The sequence below is a fragment of the Wyeomyia smithii genome, chromosome 3, assembly GCF_029784165.1.
Source record: "Wyeomyia smithii strain HCP4-BCI-WySm-NY-G18 chromosome 3, ASM2978416v1, whole genome shotgun sequence".
Lineage (NCBI taxonomy): Eukaryota > Metazoa > Arthropoda > Insecta > Diptera > Culicidae > Wyeomyia > Wyeomyia smithii.
Window position 1 is genome coordinate 96,083,889 of NC_073696.1, and position 23,050 is coordinate 96,106,938.

A 23,050-nucleotide genomic window follows, 5' to 3' on the forward strand; every position below is an offset into this window, starting at 1 on the left:
TAGTGACTTTTTCGAAGTCCGTCTAAAAGTTAATTTGGGCACTAGAGGGTTAAATTGTTTTAAAAGGAGCAAAACATTTCCAAATATTTGCCGAAATGTTAAAAATATGTGAAAAGATTTTCTGCGTTGAACAAAATCACCTCATGACATACGAAAAAAATGGTATTTTAAGCTATCCAAGCTATAAATTCGTGAAGGCAAAATACGTTGCACAGGAAACACTGATCTATTTTCAGAAAAAAAAAACGGCAATTGATTCTGATAAAAAATTTGACATTAGCTGATGACTTTTATTTTTCTGTAGAAAATGGAAGCGGAACACATGCCTTCAAATTTGATATGGAACTGTTTTTAGTTTCAATTCGACATCAGAAAATGTACCGCTATTTTGCAACATGTATTTTTAATCTTGATTTTCAATTTTGATTTACCTACAATTATTATAGACGTACATCTTCTAAATATATAAATTAAGGAGAGAGACAGAAATGTGCGAACCTCCATAACTTGGGAATAGATCGTCCGATTTATGCTCAATTTTGTTTGTTGTGTTCGTCTTAGCACTGAGCATATTTGTACGGCGAGAAAAATTGTGAAATATTGAAAACAAAACTTCAAAAGAAAAAAAAAACGATTTTCCACTACAAACAGAAGCAGTAAAGAGTGTCCACGATGAAATTGCCACACCATGAAATTGCTCTAACTTTTTAACCGTTGGGTAGAATTTAATGAAAATTTGGGTGGATTTAGTTCAAAGTGCATTATTTACATCCTAAAAGATTTAAAGTCCTGTGCTCAAAACTCGCGGAAATAGAGTCGAAAGAACAGCTCGTGCGTGATAAAATCTTGCGCATTCATCACGAGAACAAGGATCTCTCGCATCGTTCCATCGCTAAAACGTTAAAAAACGCGAATTCCACGGTGTCGCGAGTGATTAAGCGGTTCGAGGAACGATTGACCACCGATCGGAAGCCCAGAAGTGAAGGAAAAAGTATTCCGTACAACACCAAAAATCACAACCGCGTAGTTGAGGCCTTCAACCGAAACCCGAACGCCTCCGTTCGGGATGTGGCTAAGAAGCTACACCTAAGCCGAAGTTTTGTTTAGAAGGCCAAAACTAAGGCTGGTCTTCGAACGTTCAAGGTACAAAAGGCCCCTAATCGCGACGAGAAGCAGAACAAGTCCGCCAAAACCCGTGCCAGAAAGTTGTACCTCAACATGCTGACGAAAGTTGAATTCTGCATCATGGACGATGAAACATATGTGAAGGCTGACTCCAAACAGATCCCCGGCAACCTGTTTTTCACGGCCAAGGATAAGTTCAGCGTTCCGGAGCATGTCCGCACTCAGAAGATGTCCAAATTTGCGAAGAAATTCCTGGTTTGGCAAGCCATCTGCACGTGCGGGAAGCGGAATGCACCTTTCGTGACCCAGGACACGATGAACGGATAGGTGTACATGAAAGAGTGCCTCCAGAAGCGGCTCCTTCCTCTCCTGAAGGCCCACAACGTCCCAACAATCGTGCTGAAGTGGTATGCGGACAATAAGGTCAATTTCGTGCCGAAAATGTTCAACCCTCCCAACACTCCGGAGCTCCGCCCCATCGAAAAGTACTGGGCGATTACGAAGCAACACCTTCTTAAACAACCTAAGGTAGGGAAGACAGTCGAGGAACTGAAGAAAGTATAAGTTTACATGCAAAAAACGGTTGATTCACAGGTTGTGCACAATCTTATGGTCGGGGTTAAGGCCAAGGTGCGGGCATTTGCGTATGGACTGTAAATAAAATACGAGTAAAATGGTAAAATGAAGTTTAATAGTTATTTTTCAATCCCTGAAAATTTGATGGCAATCGGATGAAAACTCGAATTTTGCGAATCAATTTTGTGTGTGGCAATTTCATCGTGGACACCCTTTAGAGATAGAGGACATATTGCGTTCTTAGAAGTAAGGCTGTGCGAAATTTCGGGGTTCCCGAAATTCAACGAAATTTTTCTCGAAATTCTTCAAAAAATGACTAGAATTCATACATTTTAGGCAAACCTTTTTTTGATTCATATTTCAACAGAAGACTTAGAGATATTTTGAGTTTATTTGAGTGGAAAATTTTCAAGAAAATCCCGGAAATTAGGAAAATTATAGTAAACTATAGATTTTTTTAAACTTTATACGGTCAAAGCTTTGAAGCATCTCCGGACCTTAATTAGAGCTTATAACAGCAGAAAAATGGTTTCAGAAATCATAATTTGTATCTATTTATTTGAAAAATTGGTTCTCAATTTCGATTAATTTCGATAAATTTCGTTAAATTTCGTGAAACTAGGGTTTGCAATCCCGGGAACGATTTCCCGGGAAATAGCTTTTCCCGGATCCCGGGAACAGAAATATTGATTCCCGGGATCCCGGGATTCCCGAGTTCCGTGAAAAATTTTGTAAGATTCACTATAGTTTCTTATGCAATATTGCAATAAAATTAAATACGTCAAACTAGTGCGACCTACAATAAATAATTTAATAAAACTAGAAAACTAGGTTTGCGACGCAGTTTATTTAAAAATATCACAATGGCATAGAAATTTTTTTTTTTAGAAATCGAACTTCAGCGGTGATTCAGCAGACTTGAGCAAAGTTTAACAGAAGGAAATAACATTTTTGAGTTTAACGGAAAATTGTCAGCGGATCTGAAGCGATTGTTTGACGACATGAAGACCCTTAATTCTCCTCTTCTGCAAATATATGCTACAAGATCGATCACGGATTTTTGATGTTAACTTGAATAGGTTTTGTATTTTATTTGTTTTTTGTTTTTCATGCGAATTGAGAATGAAATTTTAAACATTGTTTTTTATCTTTGACTAATAAACTTCATTTAAAATCACATTTTGCTAAAAAATTTGTCCGTTCCCAGTTCCCGGGAAATGCGATTTTTCATTCCCGTTCCCCGGGAATATTGCAAACCCTACGTGAAACTCGAAATTTCGCACACCTTTACCTAGAAGGCGTTGGCAGTCGGAGTTAATTTGTTTATCAATTGACAACCTTCACTACTGCTAGATTTTTTTTTCATTAAATCGTGATTAATCGGTTATTTTTTGACGAAGCAACAATGAAAGAAAATAACTCAGTTGTCAACGATATGTGATCAATCCGGTGTATGAAAAAACAATTTTTTTTAGTGGCTCAGGTAAGTTGAATGAAATTCAATGGTGCCTTTTAAATATTCATCAACCAAAATATATTTGAACTCTTAGACCTCTCAGATCCAGCATTCGGATAACAATATACCGGCAGTCAGAAAACCCAAAGTTGGCTCACCACAATGCAACGCGATTCAACTGCAGAGATTTTCTTGAAACAATTGTTAGCGATTGGCAATGGAGAAGTACCTGTTAAGTTTTCATAGGACTGGTTTCGGTTTCAAAAAAAATGTACCGTGTAAGCTCGACGAAATAGGAGTTCATTTCGATGAATAATTAAGAACAAGTGAGCAGTTATCCACCGGAGCTAACAAATTCTACAAATGTTCTAGGAATGGCACCACGTGATCTTTTTTTTCGCGTCTGCTCTTCTCCAATTTGCGAGAAAATTAGCCCGCCATTACTGAAAACTGAAAATTCTCCACGTACAACCGTAGAATACGCGCTTGAAAAAATTTGTTTTTTTTTTTTGTTGCAAGACAAGGTGGGTGGAATCAATTCAACTCGATGGAAAAATGCCAGATGTTGTTTTCATCTATTTTTTTCCCGCAAAACTTCCGAATATCGTTCAGAAACATGTATACCACGGTCACGTGAATATGAAATTTTGGCAGCGAAAAACAAACATGGCGACGATTTGAATTGCATAGTTCCGAAAGAAATTCCTGATAAATCAGTAGATTGTATGAATAAGTCAATGGATGGTATAAATCATTAGGAAGAAATAATCAAATATCTAAAAGAGTTTCCTAACACTTCTAGATCATCCAGCAATTCCTTTATTAACAACAGTGCACATAATTTATGGTTAAAAGTTGAAAACGTCTTACTTACGCCTAGAAACCTGCACCAAACAAACTCATGTAATTGGACAAGATTGGTCGTAAATCATCTTAAAACCAATGTAGTACAATCGACGATACTTGAAGGAAAATTCAAAGATGAGGATGTTCTTATTCCGAAAGCCATTTGACTTTTGAGTTTGAACGTAATGTTTGGATTTGAAATGACTATAAAAAATCGTAAAGTCAATCAGAAGTGTTAGGAATCAATTTAGAATTCACAAGCTTTTCACATGTCCTGTAATATATTGAAAAGTCCTTCTGTTTATTTTATTTTATTTTTTTTTTCAAAAAAGGTCGTCTTTCAACTGAACAATTCTGAAACTGTTTCTTCTATGTGTGAACTTAAAAAACTATTTTCAGTAACTAATAAAACCCTAGAAGCCTCGAAAATTTGAAATGAAAATATGTGGAACCGCGAATGTTCAAAATTAAATTAAAAAAATAGGTGGGACAAAATCTGCCGGGTCAGCTAGTAAAAGAAAAAAAACTATCACCATACAGGGTAGCGACAACCTGGATAATCGGGATATGAAAGGGAATTCCTTTATCAACAAGGAAAGCATGAAATATCAGGAAAAACTGGAAAACATTAGGAGAAAAATATTACCTCAGACAATTTTTTTTAACGTCTCTTTAGCGCCACAACTCATTTTTCCTACTTGAAAGGTTTCATATCCGTTCGATTTTTTTTTTCACTGTGTTTTCAGAGTTACGTTCATCTATGTTCCATTTAAAAAATGGAATGCTGAATGCTGAAAAATATAGGAGTTTGTCTTGGATTTTATCGGGAAAGACTATCTAACTCAAGTTTTTTTACATGTATCGTTGTTTTTTGATTTCGATAAGATAAATGATGATTCTTAAATTTGTTTCCATAATCTATTGTATTTATATTGTAATACGACTTCCCGTTTTATTTAAACTGATTTTGAACCACGCCGAATGATGGATTGATCAGACTCAGCTTTTGTCAATTTGGATGCACTTATTTCCGCTTGAAGGTCTAACAAACACTAAATATTCACTTTTTCCTACATGAACTTTTTTAATTAGTGCTAACAACGCCAGCAGGGTTCTCTACATAACTCTTAAGTAGGTGTCGAATTAACAACCCTTTCCCATCCCCACCAATTGCAAGAACGTGGCCAGGCCAGCTCAGGTCTTATGGAGGTTGGTAGTTCTACGACCTAAGAGATAGATAAACACAATTTACTATCTGTCAGCAACGGGTAGAGGGAGGCCTTCATCATAACATAAGATCGGAGTCAGGACTACCTACGATATTGTGCAATATGGTTTTTATGCTATGCTATGCTACTCGTTTTCCGCTTGAAAGTCAAAAATTCTGTATTTTACCAACACGCACAATTAAAATGTAATTTGGAATCTCTTGGTAGTACAAGATCAAGTTGTAGAGGTTTGAAAGAAACAGAGAAACTTAATATAAAGTAGAATGAATCGATAAAAATAGATTTCAATGTCGGCAAATAGTGTTTGCAAAAACAATTGTCAATGTTTCAATGATTATTCTAAATTATTCCAAATCTTTATCGCTCATGACAAATGTCACTTTGGCGGCACCTGTGTATAAAGTACGACCTGTCGTAAAAGCTGATATTAATGACGGTGGGAAAGGTAAAGGCATTTCTAAGCATAGAAGTCGAAAAGTGGGTTCATTAATTCATGTTTTTGAAGCCATACCAGGTTTGTGTACATAAATGACATGAATAGGGCAGACATAGATAATGCTTTCTATAATGGCTTTGGCTCGCATTTAAACACTGAACGGAGTTTATAGTGGAGATGACGACTTTGTCATCGTTTATATCTTCGTCACTAAGGGTTATAACATCCAAAAAAAATAATTTAAAAATTCAAGAATTACCAAGAATGCTTTTTCAAGCTAAATTTTTTACTCTAAATCAATAAACTGTTCAACATTTAACGCTAGAATTTCCCACACTTATGGTAACTCATAATTACATTTTCCCTGTCTAGCCATCCACGTCACTGTAGTGACGCATTTCGTCAGGTAGAAATTTAGCTCTGAATTTTGAAAACCAGTTCACAAATAAAACTCACCTCTTTTGGTTCCAACGTGTTCGTATAGCTGTTTTTTCTAGGGCGTTTGCAGCTGCTACCAGAGAAAGACGCTCGTGTGGATCCACCCTTCTGTTGTTCTGGAAGGCTGACGTAATAGAGAAAATTGGAAAGGCCGCCGCTGATTCGCTTCATCTGTAGTTCCTCTGCCGGAATGGTTTTCCATGCACCGGTCAGATAGTCTCGGCAAATCCGGGCTGCAATATCACGCATTTCGGTAGGCGATTTAGACGCCTTTGGGAAAGATTTAGGACAAAGATAAAATTAGTTAGTAATTAATTGGTGAAGGTTGCATGAAAAACGCACTCGTACTACGTTTATAAACTATTTTATACAACTAGATTGGAGTTTTCAAGCCTTTGGTATGGATTAGTTATTCTGCGCTTGAATAATCGCACTTTTGCTTGAGGAATATGTTAAAGATACTGCTTGCACACGATAGTTGCTCTATTCAGTGCGACGTTTTCGTGTAATGTGAATACACAAGGACTAAAAATCAATACGCAGCTGTTGTTTCTCTTATGATAGGGTCGGCGGTACAAGGAAAAGTATTGTGTTAATGTTAATAATGAAAAATAATAGCCAAACGAATGAGGATAATTTCTTTATGAACAATAAAATGATAATATATAAAAATACATGTATGGAACTAATGAAGTTATCGAATTTAATTTTCGACATTAACACTGAATCTGTGATTCGATGTCACATTCAATGAATAACTGTGCCAAATTGGAAAAACAAATCTTTTTATTATCTGTTGACAGTTCACAGATACACCTGTTATGTGAATGAGGCCGAAAACAAACATTTCAAAGCTTTCTTCAATCTTTGGCCAAATATGCAGCATTTAGGTGCTGTGCTGTTGTTTACAGTCTGCCGTAGAGATGGCAATCGACAAAACAAACACGCATGCGTCTAGCAGGTTTGTTTTGGTCATTCTTTTGTTGTCGTTCATTCGTGCAGTTACATTTTGACATAAAAATTAGATATTTTTAAATATCTTGTTCTGGCGCAAATGCACCGGGGGACGATACTTGCACGATGTAATGTTAAACTGAAATTTTATATGCTCTATGACGTACATCATTTTCCACCGTTTATATTCTGGGGGTTCCAATGCAAAGTGGAATGAACTACGGTAGAGGTGAAAAAGGAAAAGTATGCAAGATACTAATTAGATTTCGCGGTCGACTACAGGATTGGTGCTCCTTTAAAACATTAACTTTAAAATTGCTGTTTGCATAAAAGCAGTAAAAGGTAACGAAATATAGTAAACGCTAATAAAATTCCATAAACTAATAATTCAATAAACACAATCTTGGCAACTCTTACGCTCATTTACTCAATAAAAGGTACGTGTGTTTTGAGACTAATCTTAAATACACATCGTGTCCAATAATATAATAGCTCCATATACAAAACAAATATATATCCACGAGGCGACATTTGCCGCAAAGATTCTTTGAAACGTATCACGATCGAACATTGTTAACGATATCCTACGTGTAATTAACGAAACGGGGACTTTCAGTACCACCAGTTCTTGAGTCATATCTGTATAGTTGCAATCGTTATGGGAATCTTGCTGATAGAGGATACTTCATGCCAAGGCCACTCGGTTGTTTACACGTAACGCGCTGCTCTATAGAGCAGCACGTAGATAGAAATAGAAGTAGCATTCTATTTTTTGTGATGTTTTTTTTACCTCATAAAAGTTACAGAAAAACTAATAAGTTCACCATGGAAATATTTTAGATTAGTGAATTTATTGATTTATTAATTTTAATTATTTTGACACCTTGTTATAAATTTTAAAAAACAATATAAAAAATCACAAAAAACGCGAACCTGTTGACAAATTCTGACGATTTAAATTATTCCAAAAAATGGTTTATATATAAAAATTTTAAATTTGTTGGTAACTTGACTTCAACCTTTTCTCTGATAGAAATCAACCCACTTTTCATCATTCTGAAAATAAAAACGGCAATTTGCGGTTGATCTTTTACAGATGTGGCAAAGCTGACATCCCAGCGGATCGCGTGCACAATCTAGCGTGAATCATTAACGTAACAAAATGCATGCTTACATCTTGGTGACGATTTATGGTATTTGTTAGAGAGATAAGCCTTTAAATTGTGGCTCTGAAGGTCATTACTACAATTATGAAATTGCAAAGTACACTTACGTACGTTACGGATTGCGATTGTTCTTATCTCGTGTATTATAATGGTTAGGTATGGTGTGATTGTAATGAGCAAAACGTGCATATTCAAATTACACTCGTCTGGTGGATGGGAAATCACGAAAAATAACACTTGCGATGCGACACGTGAAAAGTTCTGACTTTTGCGAATGTCTGCGCAATGCCTCTTTCACATTGATTCCATAGCCAAAGGTTTGACCACTAACTTTGGTAGAACATGTATACCGCCGAAATCTTCTCTAAATTTCATCTATAACACATGGAATTCAGATCTCAACGTCGACTTTACGCAATATAGTATTTTTTTTTCGAACGTGGAACGAACGAAGGGAATGTGCCGTTGTAAACCATGGCTTTTTTAGCCGACCTACTGAAGGTGTTTTTACACAGCTACATTTTTGCACGGGTTTTTGCACGTTTTTTTTTTGCACGGTACGCATCCATCGTGTAAAAAACACTTTACTGTATTCACTAATATGGACTATCCTTTTCATATTTTTTCTCGAATTTCAGCACAATTCGCATGCGGGAAACACTGCTATTGATTCTATTTCGTAAGAATTTGACACCGGTGATATGAAGTTTTTTTACGCAGATTTCAGAACTTACGCGGTTTTTTCATGCGGATTTCGGAACTTACGCGGATTTTGGAATTTACGCGTTTTTTTACGTATCACCCACATAAAAAAGACTTTAGTATATTTCGAATAATTTGTCGTCGTTTTGGCCCTCGAAGCTCTGTTATATCGAATAGACTTTATAGTTGACAAAATTTATAAACATTATAAATTGTTCAGGAGTGTCTTGTTTGTAACTAAAGTATCATATAATGATTTATCAATGAATTGTTTTGTGTGACTTCTCAACATTATAAGAGAGTACTAAGCTGTAAGCTGAATTTGGATTAAGATTTGTCATTACTCTCATTTATCTGTGGAACCACTTTTAGCTTATTTTGAAATCAATTACTGACTTTGGTCTTTTCTTTTATTCAGAAGTATCCTCAACCATTTGACTGAATTTGAATCATGTTCTTTTTGGCCTGTTGCTCTCATTAAAATTCCCTTTTTAATAATTTGAACCAAATTTTAAATGGTTTTTCTTTTTTAAATTAATTCCTTTTTTGTGTTAAATTCAAAACTTTATCGTTTAGAAAAGGTTTGAACCGGTTCGAAAAACGTTTATAATTCCTTTCATTTTCAATTTTTCTTACCCTGATGCGTTTTTAGAATTTTAGTTTTTTTTTCCTACAGTGTCACTCAAGCGGAGTTTTTCAGCATAAACTTTTGTTTTCCGAAAGGGTGAATCTACTGATTGATTATGATCGATTGTTTGAACATACTTATTTTTTTATCTGTGTGGGTATATCACTCAAAAAAAAAATGGTTTAGAATGTACCCGCCGCTGCTAAATTAAATTCCTAATTAGTGAACCATTAGTTTGTCAAGTTGAAGATTTCGTTAGAAATTTTGCAAAGCAAGATCGTAAAAGATTAAATTGAAAACATTCATTTTTTAAATGCTGCGAGGCTCGAGGATCGGAACCGGTTCTGAGCAACGAGCTTTGTCGGTCTTGTTGTTTTGAATCAAAACATGAACTTTGAAAAAAAAAACCCAACCAGTCAACTTATTTAGTTGCAAAAAATACACAAAAATATAAGCAATAATAGAATTGTGAAACATACGTTATTGCCAACAGGAAAGGAAAACATGATAATTAATCAACTTGCTTTTGAATTTGAGTTTGAATTACGTACAATAATGATATCATACATCCTCTTGAATTGTTGTAATGGATGCTTAAATAAAAACTAGACTGTAAATCATCATAAAGTGTTTGAAAATCACTAGTCCGGCAATTTTGTCAGCCAAAGCATTCTGAAGAAGCAGCATTCTTCCTCATGCAATTTTTTATAAAAAAAAAAAACGAGAACAGAAACGAGTCGAGGCTTCTGCCTTGCGGTACACAATTTTAGTGGAATAGTTAATATTAGTATTATTGATCTTGGTGTTAAAAGCTGAAATACAGACTAAACTAACGTCATCGTATTTCGACCAAATATGTTGTTCGAGTCTGCTTCAGGGCGAACACTTTAAAAATATGGAAAAATGCTAAATGGTGAGTTAATAAAATTTCCAAAATTGTTTTTTTTATATCTTAGAAATGCATGAAAGATCGAAATTTGGTGCTACTTTGATTGATGAGCAGACTCCCAAATTTTGATTTTTAATGCTCAACGAAATAATTAAATCTAAAAAATAAAATATTTGAATATTTAACAAAAAATATCCGTATATTTATGGACCATCCACATTCCACGTGGATAGATTTTCAACGATTTTGACCTCCCCTTCCCCTCCGTGGACAACTTGGACAACTGCCCATATAAATTCTAAAAATTTTGTATGGAGCGTGGACATTACACAGACATTTAACAATTACAACGAAGCTAAAGTTTAAAGAGATTCATTTTTGGTTTTTGCTTCACAAGTTTATTTTATTTGCCAACAGTTACATTCACTGTATTACGAAGACAGCTAATATAAGTATATTATTTTAATTGTAAAGTTAAAAATAAAAAAAATCTAACAAAGTTGAAATGTAAAAAAAGATTCTGAATAGATCTTAGTAAATGGACAAAGAATTCATAAGCACTCGTTGGCTCTTACTCTTATATAAATTAATATTTTTAGGAACTTACTCGTTCGATATTATGTCGGTCACGATTATTTAGTGAATTTCGAAGATAAAAAAATAATAAAAATGACTTATAACCGTTGCAAAAATTTTCAATTCTTGTTGAGTAATTTATGGTTGTTATGGTAATCATATTCATGAAATAAACTTTAAATCACCATCAGTAGCAGCACTGCAGTTTTGATTGCACGCGAATAGAAGTCGTACCCGCTCCAATCATAGACGACGAGAAACTATCGGCGCTCTGCTCCACATATACTGTACGGTACTGTTGCTTTTACCAGCATCTTTTCTTCCAAGGCATCAGTTTCTATTACGCTCTAACAGCAGGTTTAAAAATTGTTCAAGACAAGGGGTTGTTTCGAACTTTTCGAAAAACCTTTACCTTCGAGACATCAAAATCAGTCTAAATTCGTTGAAGCAAATATGAATTGACCTATCGGGACGGGGGACTCTGTCAATTTTATTTTTGGATATTGATGCAGAGAATATCAGGGAATCGATATTGCCTATTCATGTCGTCTGTGCTAGAAATGCTCGCATGTGATTGGTTTATTGTTCGCGTAAGTTTGTCCTTGACACTTTTTATCGATTTTCACCGCTTCCCAATGAAAAAGCAATGATAACTAACGTATTACAAAATTGTTCAACATTTCATCTATTTAACAACATATTGATTATTGTTATCCATCATGTGGTTATGCTGTTATTACCGTTTGAAATCTGACGCAACATTTGCCAGTTTCATTTCCAATTTTACAGCATACCAGTGTAGAAAACAAATACGTAGTCCCACGTCAAAAAATAATATTTTGCTAGGGTTTTTTGTTGCTTGTGTTTTTTGCTAGAAGACTATTCAGATGTATCAGAGCAGTAAGTTTTAAAACGATACTTTTGACATACAAAAAAAAGCAAAGCTTTGGTGCTACATTCCGTATCGGAACTCGAACTTCTGTTTTATTATACACAGACTTCGCAGCCAACTGTTAAGTATACAGAACAATTGCGGGGCTAGCGCTACGATCCTTCTGACACTAACTGTCTTTCCCGAGCTGGGACTCGAACATACGACGACTGGTTTGGTAGATCAGCATCTTAACTCGAGACCAGCTCGAAGGTCTTTTGACATACACTTGAGGCTAAATAAATCATTGAGTTACGCTTAAAGCAAAAAATCCTGAATTATGAACAGGTTTCATCCATTCTTTGGATGTTTGCTGAATATTTCTCAAATGCCTCGGAGAACTTTCTCTCACACAGAGAGAGAGAGAGTAACTGGCCACATTTAGTCGAATCAGCGCGTGCGAGAGATAAACAATTTTTTCTCTCTCAGTTTAAGAGGGAGGAAGTTTTATCAGATTCTCGGTAATTACACTGAAAACAAAATCTACCCAACCGGAGGGTACAAACTACCTGTAATGATGTAAACCTTATACAACTTACGTGTTGGGTAGTTTTGCAATGCTATCGCTGAGTCATTTCAACTTGATTTATTTTAACCATGTTTTTACTCAATGATGGTGTTTTGACAATAAGTCAACATTGAGTAGTTTGAATCCAATATTGGATGAAAAATCAAACTGGTTGAAAATTCATAATCCGCGTGATGAAATTGATTTCGCGAAAGTGACAGAGATTTCTTTGATATTGGTGGTGGTAAGTGAAGAACGTGCTAAGAAGAAGAAAAAAAATTGCATTGTGAGAATGGGGCTAGGAACGGAGGCACTAAAAGGGGAAATTAATATAGCCAGTTACACCAAATCAGAAGATACGTGAGTAGGCTTTGAGATAGATTTTATAGATTTTTTTCAATAATCCGCTTTTTTCAACAAATATTAATTCAATCGAATGGAATTAACTGAAATCTACCCAAGGCATAGTTTAAAAGATTGAACTAAACGTTGGGTATTTTTGACGTATTATTACTCTTAGTACTATAAACCTTCTATTGAATTGATCTACAACTACTCAAAATTGGCTTCCTGCACGGAACAACGCCGTTGAGTGAAATCGACATGAAAATGGATACTTTTCGTTTTCTGTGTAAGTAAGAATTTGGCCAAAGAAAAAGCTCGTGAGTGTATTGCGTTGGAGCCACATCATAACATATTTTGAATTTTATATTATAGGAAGAGGAATTCACCGTGGGTGCGTATTTTGCAGAACGTTTGATTTCCTACTGTTTTTGTCGCACCCGAGGGCAATAAGAACAGTAACGCAATTCTCAGATGTTCACTGAGAAATTCAATTCACTTATCTTACGTGTGCGGATGAGCTAATAACAAAAGTTTGTAGGACTTATGCTCTGTCAAATTAAGAGCGTTTATGCGCCAGAGAAACTATCCCTCTTCGCTCCTCGTTCATTTGAAGTAAAAATTTACATTCAAACGAATGAGTTTTCAAACTAGACTAGACATTCAAACGAAGAAGTTTGAGGTGAAAAAATTATAGCACGTAAAGTTTCACGCCTATGCTACTATCGCGTTCCTTCAAACAGCTCAAGATTCGATCTGATTTTACTGCACAAACATTGCCCACAAGCATAACACAGTGGGTGTTAAATTCAAAACTTTATCGTTTAGAAAAGGTTTGAACCGGTTCGAAAAACGTTTATAATTCCTTTCATTTTCAATTTTTCTTACCCTGATGCGTTTTTAGAATTTTAGTTTTTTTTTCCTACAGTGTCACTCAAGCGGAGTTTTTCAGCATAAACTTTTGTATGCTCTCTTTCTACCTTCTAGAGACGTTTTTAAATATTAGGTTAATTTTGAATAGTTTTTTTGATAGAAGCTTTTGGCTCTTTCTTGATGTTCAATTTTTTGGATTTTTCTGTTTTCCTGAGAACTTGTTGAACTGAAACTGCAAAAATTAGAGTAATATTTTTTCCAGAGGATTTTCATGCATTTTGAGTTAAATTTTGTGTATATTTTATTTTCTAAAGCTTTTTTAGCTCAAGTTTTTTATTTTTACAACTCAAGCTTTCAGTTATATTGAACTAACTGTTCCTGTTTGTTTTCAATCATTTATTTAAATTCTTCGAATGGCATACAACTCTATTAGAAATTAATTTTAGTTTTGCCAATTCATAGTTTCATGAGTTTTGTGCTAATTTTTGACTATTTTATGTTTGGTCTCTAATTTAGTTTTATTAGAAGTCTAGTTTCTATTGTGTAGTTTTTCCCGCGTATAAAAGTGATCTGTCGAAACCTAACCTGTGATTATGTTTCTTTTGGTTTCGTATATACTATAAGACGTTTTTAGTACCGTAAAATTGACCTTTTTTTCACTTTTTCGTGAGTATTTATATATTTTACAATTGAAATTAAAGGTTTCATATTTTTAAAACCAGTACTGGCATTCTTAGAACTTGAGAAGTTAGTGAGAAGCCTTTCGAAAATCTTGAACATTGAAAACATTTTTTTTCGTCGTTGTTTCAATTTTTCTTATTTGGGGTAACTTTGATCAGTTTCAATTCTGAATAGTTTTGAAACCTTTTTTAACTAAAAATGTTAGATAATGCCTCGATAACCTGTTTAGAGACGATTCCCGTTCTCCTTGACTGCTCTTACTGCGGAGGATGATCCTGTCCTTGCACCTAGCCGCGGTATGTACTGCGAGTCATTTTTATGCCATATGTAATTTTACCTTTCGATGATGAAAAACGTAAACGTTGGTCGCGAAATTGCCAGAAGTATTTTGTAAGTCAGCAATCGTTGTAAAATGTTTGTGTTCAGAAAACGTATGTTGATCATATATGCAAGGCCTTTCCAACAACGGAAGTATCAATAGGCCAGCTCTAGCCTCTTACGTTCTATGCTCTAGCCAAGACAACATCCTGGCGTAGGGCAGGATGATGTCTTGGCTTGAGCATAAAACTAGACTTTCTTAACAAATATAAATTAATTAACTGTAAATACTGTAAATTTTTTATAAATGTAACGGTCAAGTTATTTTAAAATTCGGTCATCAAAACAATAAAAATTTCAACCAATGCAATATTGTTCAGACCTCGAATGACACAAGACTAGGATGTCATACTAAAATTTAACAAAAGTAAACACGGAGCAGTTTAATTTCAACTACTCATGAGAAGGGTAAAACCGCAAACAGACGTCCAAGCTGAGTTCCAAACTTGTGTAAAGATTGTTGTAGTAGCAATCCGTAACCAGATAGCGCTACCAGTGACGCCAGCCTCATACACCAGCGAAAAAAATGTATCGTAGCAACAAGGTCACCAGGCGGCGCTAGTATGCAAGTGATTTATAACGCAATTATCTTTGAAAATTTACACGGAATTTTCGATCAACTTTGTTCTTGCTTGGACGTCTGTCTGTGGTAAAACTGATCAATGTTACCCGCTGATCAATGATACCCCGTTTAACGGTATTTAAATTTCTTTGCCTCTTTTTTGAACAAAAATTTCCACATTGCATTGGGAATTATATTTGTTTTTAGTCTCTATCAACTTCAAAACCATTTATAGCAAAATTTAGAATCTATTCCTTCTTTTCCCTATTTAATCTTTTGGTGCGTTCTAAGCTTTTTTAGACTGAACTTTTATTACTTTTTATTATGAAACATTTTTTTATAATCACTAATCAAACCACAGAACCAGACGTTTTTAATTTTTTCTTTGTAAAAAAATGTCCACGTGGACAAAGAGGTGGGGGAAGGGGGTTTTGTCAATTTCCAGGGTTGTCCACGAAGGGGACGACGAAGGAGGGTTTTCCAAAATGACGATTTTTTTTCCATGTAGAATGTGAAAGGCCCTTAAGCTTTTCTGTAATCGACTGCAATGGCATGTGACGTGAACAATTAATTTGTGCATCCTGGAGGGAAATCGAGAAGATCTAACGTAAAAATATTGTAGGAAACTAGACCCAAGATTGAAGCTTGAGACACACCTGCGCTAACAGAAAATCTATCATTTTATAATCAATCTTGAGATACGCATTTCAGCTTCTACTTGAAGCTTTTTGAGCATTATTCGACTTCAGGGCACCATACAAAACCTTTTATTCTCTTAGATTGTTCTGTTTGAATAATAAAATAGGTGAATAAATCTCTGATAAGTTTGAAAGATGCGTTGTCATTCGAACCAGATGTTTAGAAATTATTGGTGATCAGGAAAAGATTTGTTGCTTTCATTTTTATGGGGTAAGGACCTGATGGTTGTTGATTTTCGAGTTAATGTTGAATTCAGTTGTGAAGAATGCAATAGTTGAAATCGGCGGATAAACAGCAGAATTTATAAATCTATAAGGGACAAGGGGATCAATAGTTACCTCGGCAATACGTTCCATTAGAAGATTTAGCTATCAAAACGAAAATTTTTATTAGAATTTGTTTCAACAACTCGTTTTTATTTTTTTGATGATGCATTACTTTTCTCGTTTTACGATTACCATTAGATAAAAATTTCACTATGCCAAAAGTAATAACAAAATTTGCAGCAAATTTACATAAATCACAATGCATTATGTAAAAATAAAACATCGATGCTCATTTTCGTGATAGAAGGTCAATGAGATTATCGGTCAAAACTGGACTGGGCAGGTTTAGCAATTATGCGAACAAACACGTGTTTTGCGGAAAATTTATTCGCGTAGCTCGGCTTTAAAACTAGATTACCATGGCAGAATGACGGTTAGCATTGGTAAAGTGCGATAGCCTCCCTGATAGTGGGTATAGGCTAAATAACAACAACAACAAATGGTCAAAAATGATATTGTATCTGAAATCTACTTTGACACGAGTTTTATTGGTGGACACGAGTTCTGAGTGGTATTTACGATGTGTTATCAACTATGATTGACAAATAATTGTGATTGTATTTTTTACGTTTTGCTTTGGTGATTTTTTCGAATAGTAATAAACCCATTACATATCAAATTTACAAATTTTTATGCAAATGGTACAGTACAAGTGTTTCACCGATGCAGAGACGTAATATTACGAAAGCTGAATAAGCAGAACATATGTTGCTGAAAATCCTGCATATCTGGAAGGTTCTTTTCGCAATACTTGATTTCAGCTGCTTCAAAGTTTTACGACATAACAGCTGCGTTGTACAAAGAGCGGCATCCTCATTTTTTTTCAACATGTTAAAGGCGGGTCACAATATAAATAAAATATTCCAACAACTTCTAGAAATGATACATCGACAATCGAGGGTTATGCCTTATCTCTATTATTCCAAGTCGATTTGAAGCTTTCATGGGACATTTTTTGCCTTTCTCCTAGCAATAGCAATCACTTGGAAAACCGAAGTTTTTTTACGGTTCTTTAAAAAATATTCAAAAAGCATATTTTCAACCTATAACTGTGTCAATCTTGCGGGTGAATGGACTTACCTTCATCATTACAGAGTGCATTTTTAATTTTCTGGAGAATGTCCCTCTAAATTAGTCTAGTCGCTTGTTATCAGTAAATGGTCAGCAGTTGATAACAATAAAAAAAATGAATTCCTTGTCGTTAGTTTATTATCACAAAATTCTGACGTTCTTTCCGGATCACATCTATGGGAATAATAATAATTTTGCACAATCTATTTTCGTTGAATGAACGATCTCTTGAAAAACTGTTTTTTCTATGCAACCATGAACACAAAATGCACCGACCCTCGTGCGCTGCGCGAAATCACCACGTAATCAATCACTAATCGCGATATGATCCACCGCGACGTATTAAATTCTCCTGTGGTGATACTAGTACTTTTCCGCATAACACTGGGCCATAAAATATATAAGAAGAATCGCTTAACAGAAAAAGTCGCACAAGAACTGGGCAATCCTGCTGCAACAGAGCGCACAATCAACCGCAAAGTAATAACGACGACAGCTTTGAGTCAACTGAGGCACGCTAAGTCTTTCTTGGCCGATATAACATTCAATTGCGTTTACACCACTACCACGCAACCGAGAGAGGCCGAAAACAAGACATCACACCATGGTCTAGCCGTGCAGTGTGCATGGTGATACGTGGAAAATAAGTCTACGCTCAGTTTTTCCCCCTTTGAAAGCAACTGTGTTGGTGCAATGATGACCCTGGAAAATGGCAGTGCTGGCAATTGAAAGTTTAGCTTATTAGTTTAAAATTATATGTTATAACGATGTCATTACTAATCATACATTTATTTTAGAAAGGGTGAGCTGGGATATCATTGTTCAGATTTCACATCCGATATCCTAAATTTATTAGTAAATGTGTAATTTGCTAGTTGGGAGCCGAAATATTATAAAACCTGTACAAAATAGGATTCGAATTTGAAATTGAATAATTCAGGATAATAACTCGTCTGTGTAATACTCAGTTATATGCAAACAACATGGATCTAAGCTTACAGTTATTTTTAGAGAAGTATCTCAATTGTCAAAGCCTTATTGCTTCAAAACGCGATACTTGAACTATAATTTTTCTATTATTAGTTATATCCTAAAAGTATTTTTATCACTCGCAGGGATTTAGACCTACCTGTAAGATAGGGGCAATAATCTAACTAATTCCTGACTTACTGACTATAAAGATAAATAATAATTTTATGTTACATCGCTTCGAATGTGTTCTATAATGTTCGAATGTTCTATAGAGTGCGAAAAATTGAAACAACTTCTGCACGTAAAACAACCAAAAAAATAAATAAAATGGCTGCTAGAAAATTGCACGTAAAATAGCAACTCAGTTGTGCAGTCGATGTTGTCTCTTACTGTTTTCTACTCTCTAGAAAAAACTAGTACAACATAGTCAAAGTTGAGAACATTAGAATAAAACATGTTTAGGGAAAAAAAAAACACCTGGTTAAGGTGGTAGCCTCAACACAAACTTCGAAATGTGTTGTTTTCACTGCTAATTTGCATACAATAAATTGTTTTGATTTGTTAAATATCTTGCAGTCATTCGTGACCAGGTTATTTTTATTTGTCATTAGCACAGAACAGTTGTTCCAGTTTCTGTCGAATTCTGTGTTATAACTGGTGTACATCCCTGTTGCTTTTTCTGTCTTGTTGAATATGTACGAGAAAATGATGCTAAAATTGACTTCGTGTTACCATTTTTTCAAGTAATTCTATATTTTGCGTACAATTTGTAGAATTGTTGTTAGAATCACTCTGGCGAGTGAGATTAGGTGTTCTGGTGAGATGAGCACGAGAATATCACACAAGTGGTCATTCACCACTAATATGCAACATTATCGAAACTATAATGAAATCGTTTTTAATTCAGACTTTGGAACCCAACATTTTTTTTTTCAACCGACACAATAGTTACGGAAATTCGCATACAAAAGGACATTTCACAAGGAAAAAAATATTCCCACAAACTCAGATAAAAGTTGCATCTCTCGTGTCACGCACTGTTTATTCAATTTCCACCTCTGCTTCATACGATCCTTCGTGCAGCGTTTCGATGTGTTTCTCCGCATGGTGCTTAGCAAGGTCGTCTATGGAAGGAAGCAACTCCTCACAGAGATCACACAACATGCTTGACTTAGCGTTCGGATCTTCAACACCTTCTTCAAGCTGTTGGAATGGATTTATCCGCTTTTGATTCGCGAAGCGTTTACTACAAGACTCACGATGCCTATCAAGCGCTGTTCTTCTAGTAAACGGTTTGTTGCACAGCTCACATCTAAAGGGATAATTGCCTGAGTGGCCGATCTCGTGTCTCCGTTTGTCGGAGAGGTGCGCAAAATCTTTTGGACAGTACGAACATAAATATGGCCGCTGTTTACTATGAACCTTCAGGTGGTTTTTCAGATTAACGTCACATTTAAAACGTTTACCACATAATTCACAGTTGAAAGGACTATCTGTAGAATGTGTCCGTAGCTGATGTACATTATAGTTACTTTTCTTGGAGAATTCTTTCTTGCATATCGTACATTTGAAAGGCTTTTCAGCTGTTACGTGCAGTGACCGGTGTGATTTTAAGTTACCTTTTGTGGAAAAATGTTTGCCACAAATATCACAAATGAACCGTTGCTTACCATCTATGTGGGCAGTTTGGGCCACGAATTTTCTTTTCAGCTTAAGTTGCTTTGGGTTTTTTTTATGCAGCACAGACAATTCTCTTTGGGAATGGTGCTTCTCCAACCTATGCTTGTATCCACAGTCCAAATAACAGACCTCACAAACAAACTTCGACCGTGAAACCTTCTCCGATATTTTATGGACCTTCTCGGCATGGATACCAAGTTTTTTGAACAAAACCGCTTGGTCACAACCGCAACATTTGATTTCAAAGTCTTCTGGAAGAGTTTTATGCAGTTGCTCGTGTTGTCGACGTTTGCGTGCGCTCTGTAAAACCAAATTACAGAGTCTACAGGTACGCATCTTTTTATTAAATCTATTGGATTTGTGATATTCTAAAGCTTTAAGAGATATATGCTTCTTGTAACATATATCACACGTGTAGCAATCTTTTAAAGCAACGCTGTCATCTTTTTCTGGCAAATGAACGACCCTAGAATGCTCTTCCAGTTCTTGTCTGGAGGAAAAATCCATTGGGCAACCACAACAACTAGCGTCATCAAGTGGCCGCGTATCTTCCTGCTGTAGATCAGAATGTAGGTCTTCATCTATCGCCTCATAATCTTCATATTGTTCCTCATCTAAAGCTTCAATTTCAATTTTCGGAAAATTAATATCAATCTGTTGTTCTTCATTAGACAATTCATCTGAGTTCATTATAACGGCTTCTTCTAAATCTTTTCCTTTGGGAGACGATACTGGTGCTTTTATAACCTGGACATGTTTAAGGAGACCTGGTAGATCTTTAATTTCTTCTACAAGATATTCTTCATCTAAGCTAGCAGAGTCATGTTGTGTATCTTCTTGTTTGATTATAAGTGGCACAGTAAGTTCTTCTAAACCATGATCTTTGTGCTCGAATGACACTGGTTGAATAGAAAGAATCTCTAAATGATTATCCTTTTGTGAATTTTCCTCTGTTGTAATTATTTTAACGGTGTCATTGTTCTTGCTAATGGTTGCATCTGTCCACTGTTCATCTGCCATATCGGTTGGTATCATGTTGTCCAGGAGCATTTCAGAGTCCTCCACAAATTCTGGTTCTATGAATGGTTTATTTTTGATACCAAAATTTAAAATCTTTCGCAACTTTCTATCGGTATTCCGACATTTAGATCGTATTCTGTGTGCTTCGGTTATAGCAGCTAAGCATTCACTGCATATGACTTCCGGTAGGCCATCATCCTTCTCAATCTGCAATACAATTTTTTTATTTTTCCAATAAGCGCAATGAATAATAGACTCAATTTAGATTACCTGAGTTTCTGCAACATCAGCTATCATTTTTGCGGGAGTTAGGTTGGATTTTGCAGTCACCTCGAACAATGATTTAAAGTTTTCCCGATCGTCGTCCATGCAAACGCGACAAATATCGGAGGATTCCATCGTAGATTAATAGTTCTAATTGAGAAATCAGTCCATTGAATTGTTTCTACATATACACAATCAATATTTTATCCGTTTATCTGTATCTGTCGTTTTCAAAACTTTAATATGATTGCAAATCATTGAAGGATAGTACTTTTTTAATTTACATTCACTGGTAAAAAGCGTAAGTTTTTAAGACTAAAAAACATTGCACTGCAGAAAATAAACAAGCTGAGAAACTTGGCAATGTTTAACCAGGCCTATGAAAAGACGCCATTTTTCTATGACCGAAAAATAACAAGCAAAATATTGGAACCACAGTGGGCTCGAAATGGAAATGGAACCACAAAAAAGTCACATACAACCCAGTGCAAAAACATAGGCGCGTGTAAGGCCTGTGTTTAACAGAAACATTTGTTTTGCATATTTTAGAGATGCCAGTTTTTCTTGAAATAGTTGAACGCTATAATAATTTTTCTACTGCCAAACAGTCGCAAATAAAAAATACATTTCAAAGCCAAAGTTAAAAAATTAAGCCTGAAATAAAAATAAAAAAATATTCATTTATGTTGAATAAATCCCATAAAGTATATACCAAACGTTTCTAGAAAATTAAAAACAATGCAAAAATTCAATAATTGTAAAAACGCGGAAATCTGGCATGCTTGCTTTCACTGTTATTACCAGCTGTGTCAAATGACAGATGAAGCCAGCGTTACAACATAATCCAGGGGTATAGCATTGCGCAGCTCGATTCGAACGATTCTCGCTATTTTCGAGTAGGTCACATACTGGCAATAGACCTTTTTACGTACGAATGTATTAGTGCACCTAGTTGAGGAAAGTATTTACAAATCGCCTTTTTGTTTGCTATGCTATGTTTTTGGCAGCTGGACAAATATTCAGTTGAATACTTATTATAAGTTATAAACTCGTTTCTGAATGAATTTTTCATTCGTGATCATGAATCGAGGGAAGCCGCTGACCAAAATCGACCAAAAATAGTGAAAAGTGATAAAAAGTTGGAGCAACGAGATGCGATGATTTACAGTTTGGAGGAAACAAAAGCAACTTTACATGAGTTTTCACGTTCATTAGTGTGCGTAGGTGAAAAGTCACTTATCTCTATTGGGTTGTTTAGCTATATCAGTTTTTTATATCATCTGAAAGATCTGCATTTTCTAAGTTAAACGTGATTTAAAAAAAATTTCTATCGAATTTTTATTCTTCATTTAAAAATCGAAGAATAATGATATAAAGTTTAAAAAAATCACGTTTTGCTCAGAAAATTACACTCTTTCAGATGAAATATAAAAATCGGAAATCCGTGAGTAGCTAAACAACCCAATTATGCTTCAAGCTTAAAAGGAGCTGTCATTATCATTTGTCCTGCCACACTCGTAAAAAATAACTCTAAAATGAGTAACATTTGACGCATTTTCGTAAAAAGTGGAACAACTCTTAAATTGAGTAACTTCACAAATACTCAAAACTGAGTAACACTAGGCGTCTTTAAAATGAGTCATTATTACTCAAAATTTGAGTACGACATTACTCATTTTTTGGGTACAGTTCAGTTTCATTACTGGCTAGAAATCCGCCACG

General features: G+C 35.2%; 2 protein-coding genes across 8 annotated transcripts in view; both read right to left on the minus strand.

Moving 5' to 3' along the window:
• LOC129727146 (choline/ethanolamine kinase) overlaps positions 1–17,913 on the minus strand; it is a 35,060-nt gene extending 17,147 nt beyond the window's left edge. For 3 of the 7 annotated variants that reach the window (XR_008728484.1, XM_055684656.1, XM_055684657.1), the window contains exons 1-3: positions 17,402–17,913; positions 16,334–16,363; positions 6,125–6,376 (exon numbers count right to left, since the gene is read on the minus strand). Coding sequence is in view for 6 of the 7 variants with exons in the window: in XM_055684656.1 (XP_055540631.1) it covers positions 6,125–6,376; positions 16,334–16,363; positions 17,402–17,422 (303 nt within the window). In the remaining variant the exon portion in view is untranslated. Of the gene's footprint in view, positions 1–6,124; positions 6,377–6,448; positions 6,635–16,333; positions 16,364–17,401 lie in introns of those variants that run through there. The other 4 variants (XM_055684651.1, XM_055684652.1, XM_055684654.1 and 1 more) reach the window with 4 other exon arrangements.
• Positions 17,914–19,369: 1,456 nt separating this feature from the next.
• On the minus strand, positions 19,370–21,743 carry LOC129727777 (zinc finger protein 506-like). The gene is made up of 2 exons (XM_055685939.1): positions 21,335–21,743; positions 19,370–21,271 (listed from the first exon to the last, which is right to left on the minus strand). Exons 1-2 carry the CDS (start codon positions 21,461–21,463, stop codon positions 19,406–19,408), a joined length of 1,995 nt encoding a protein of 664 aa, XP_055541914.1. The 5' UTR covers positions 21,464–21,743; the 3' UTR covers positions 19,370–19,405.
• Between the last annotated feature and the right edge of the window lie 1,307 nt (positions 21,744–23,050).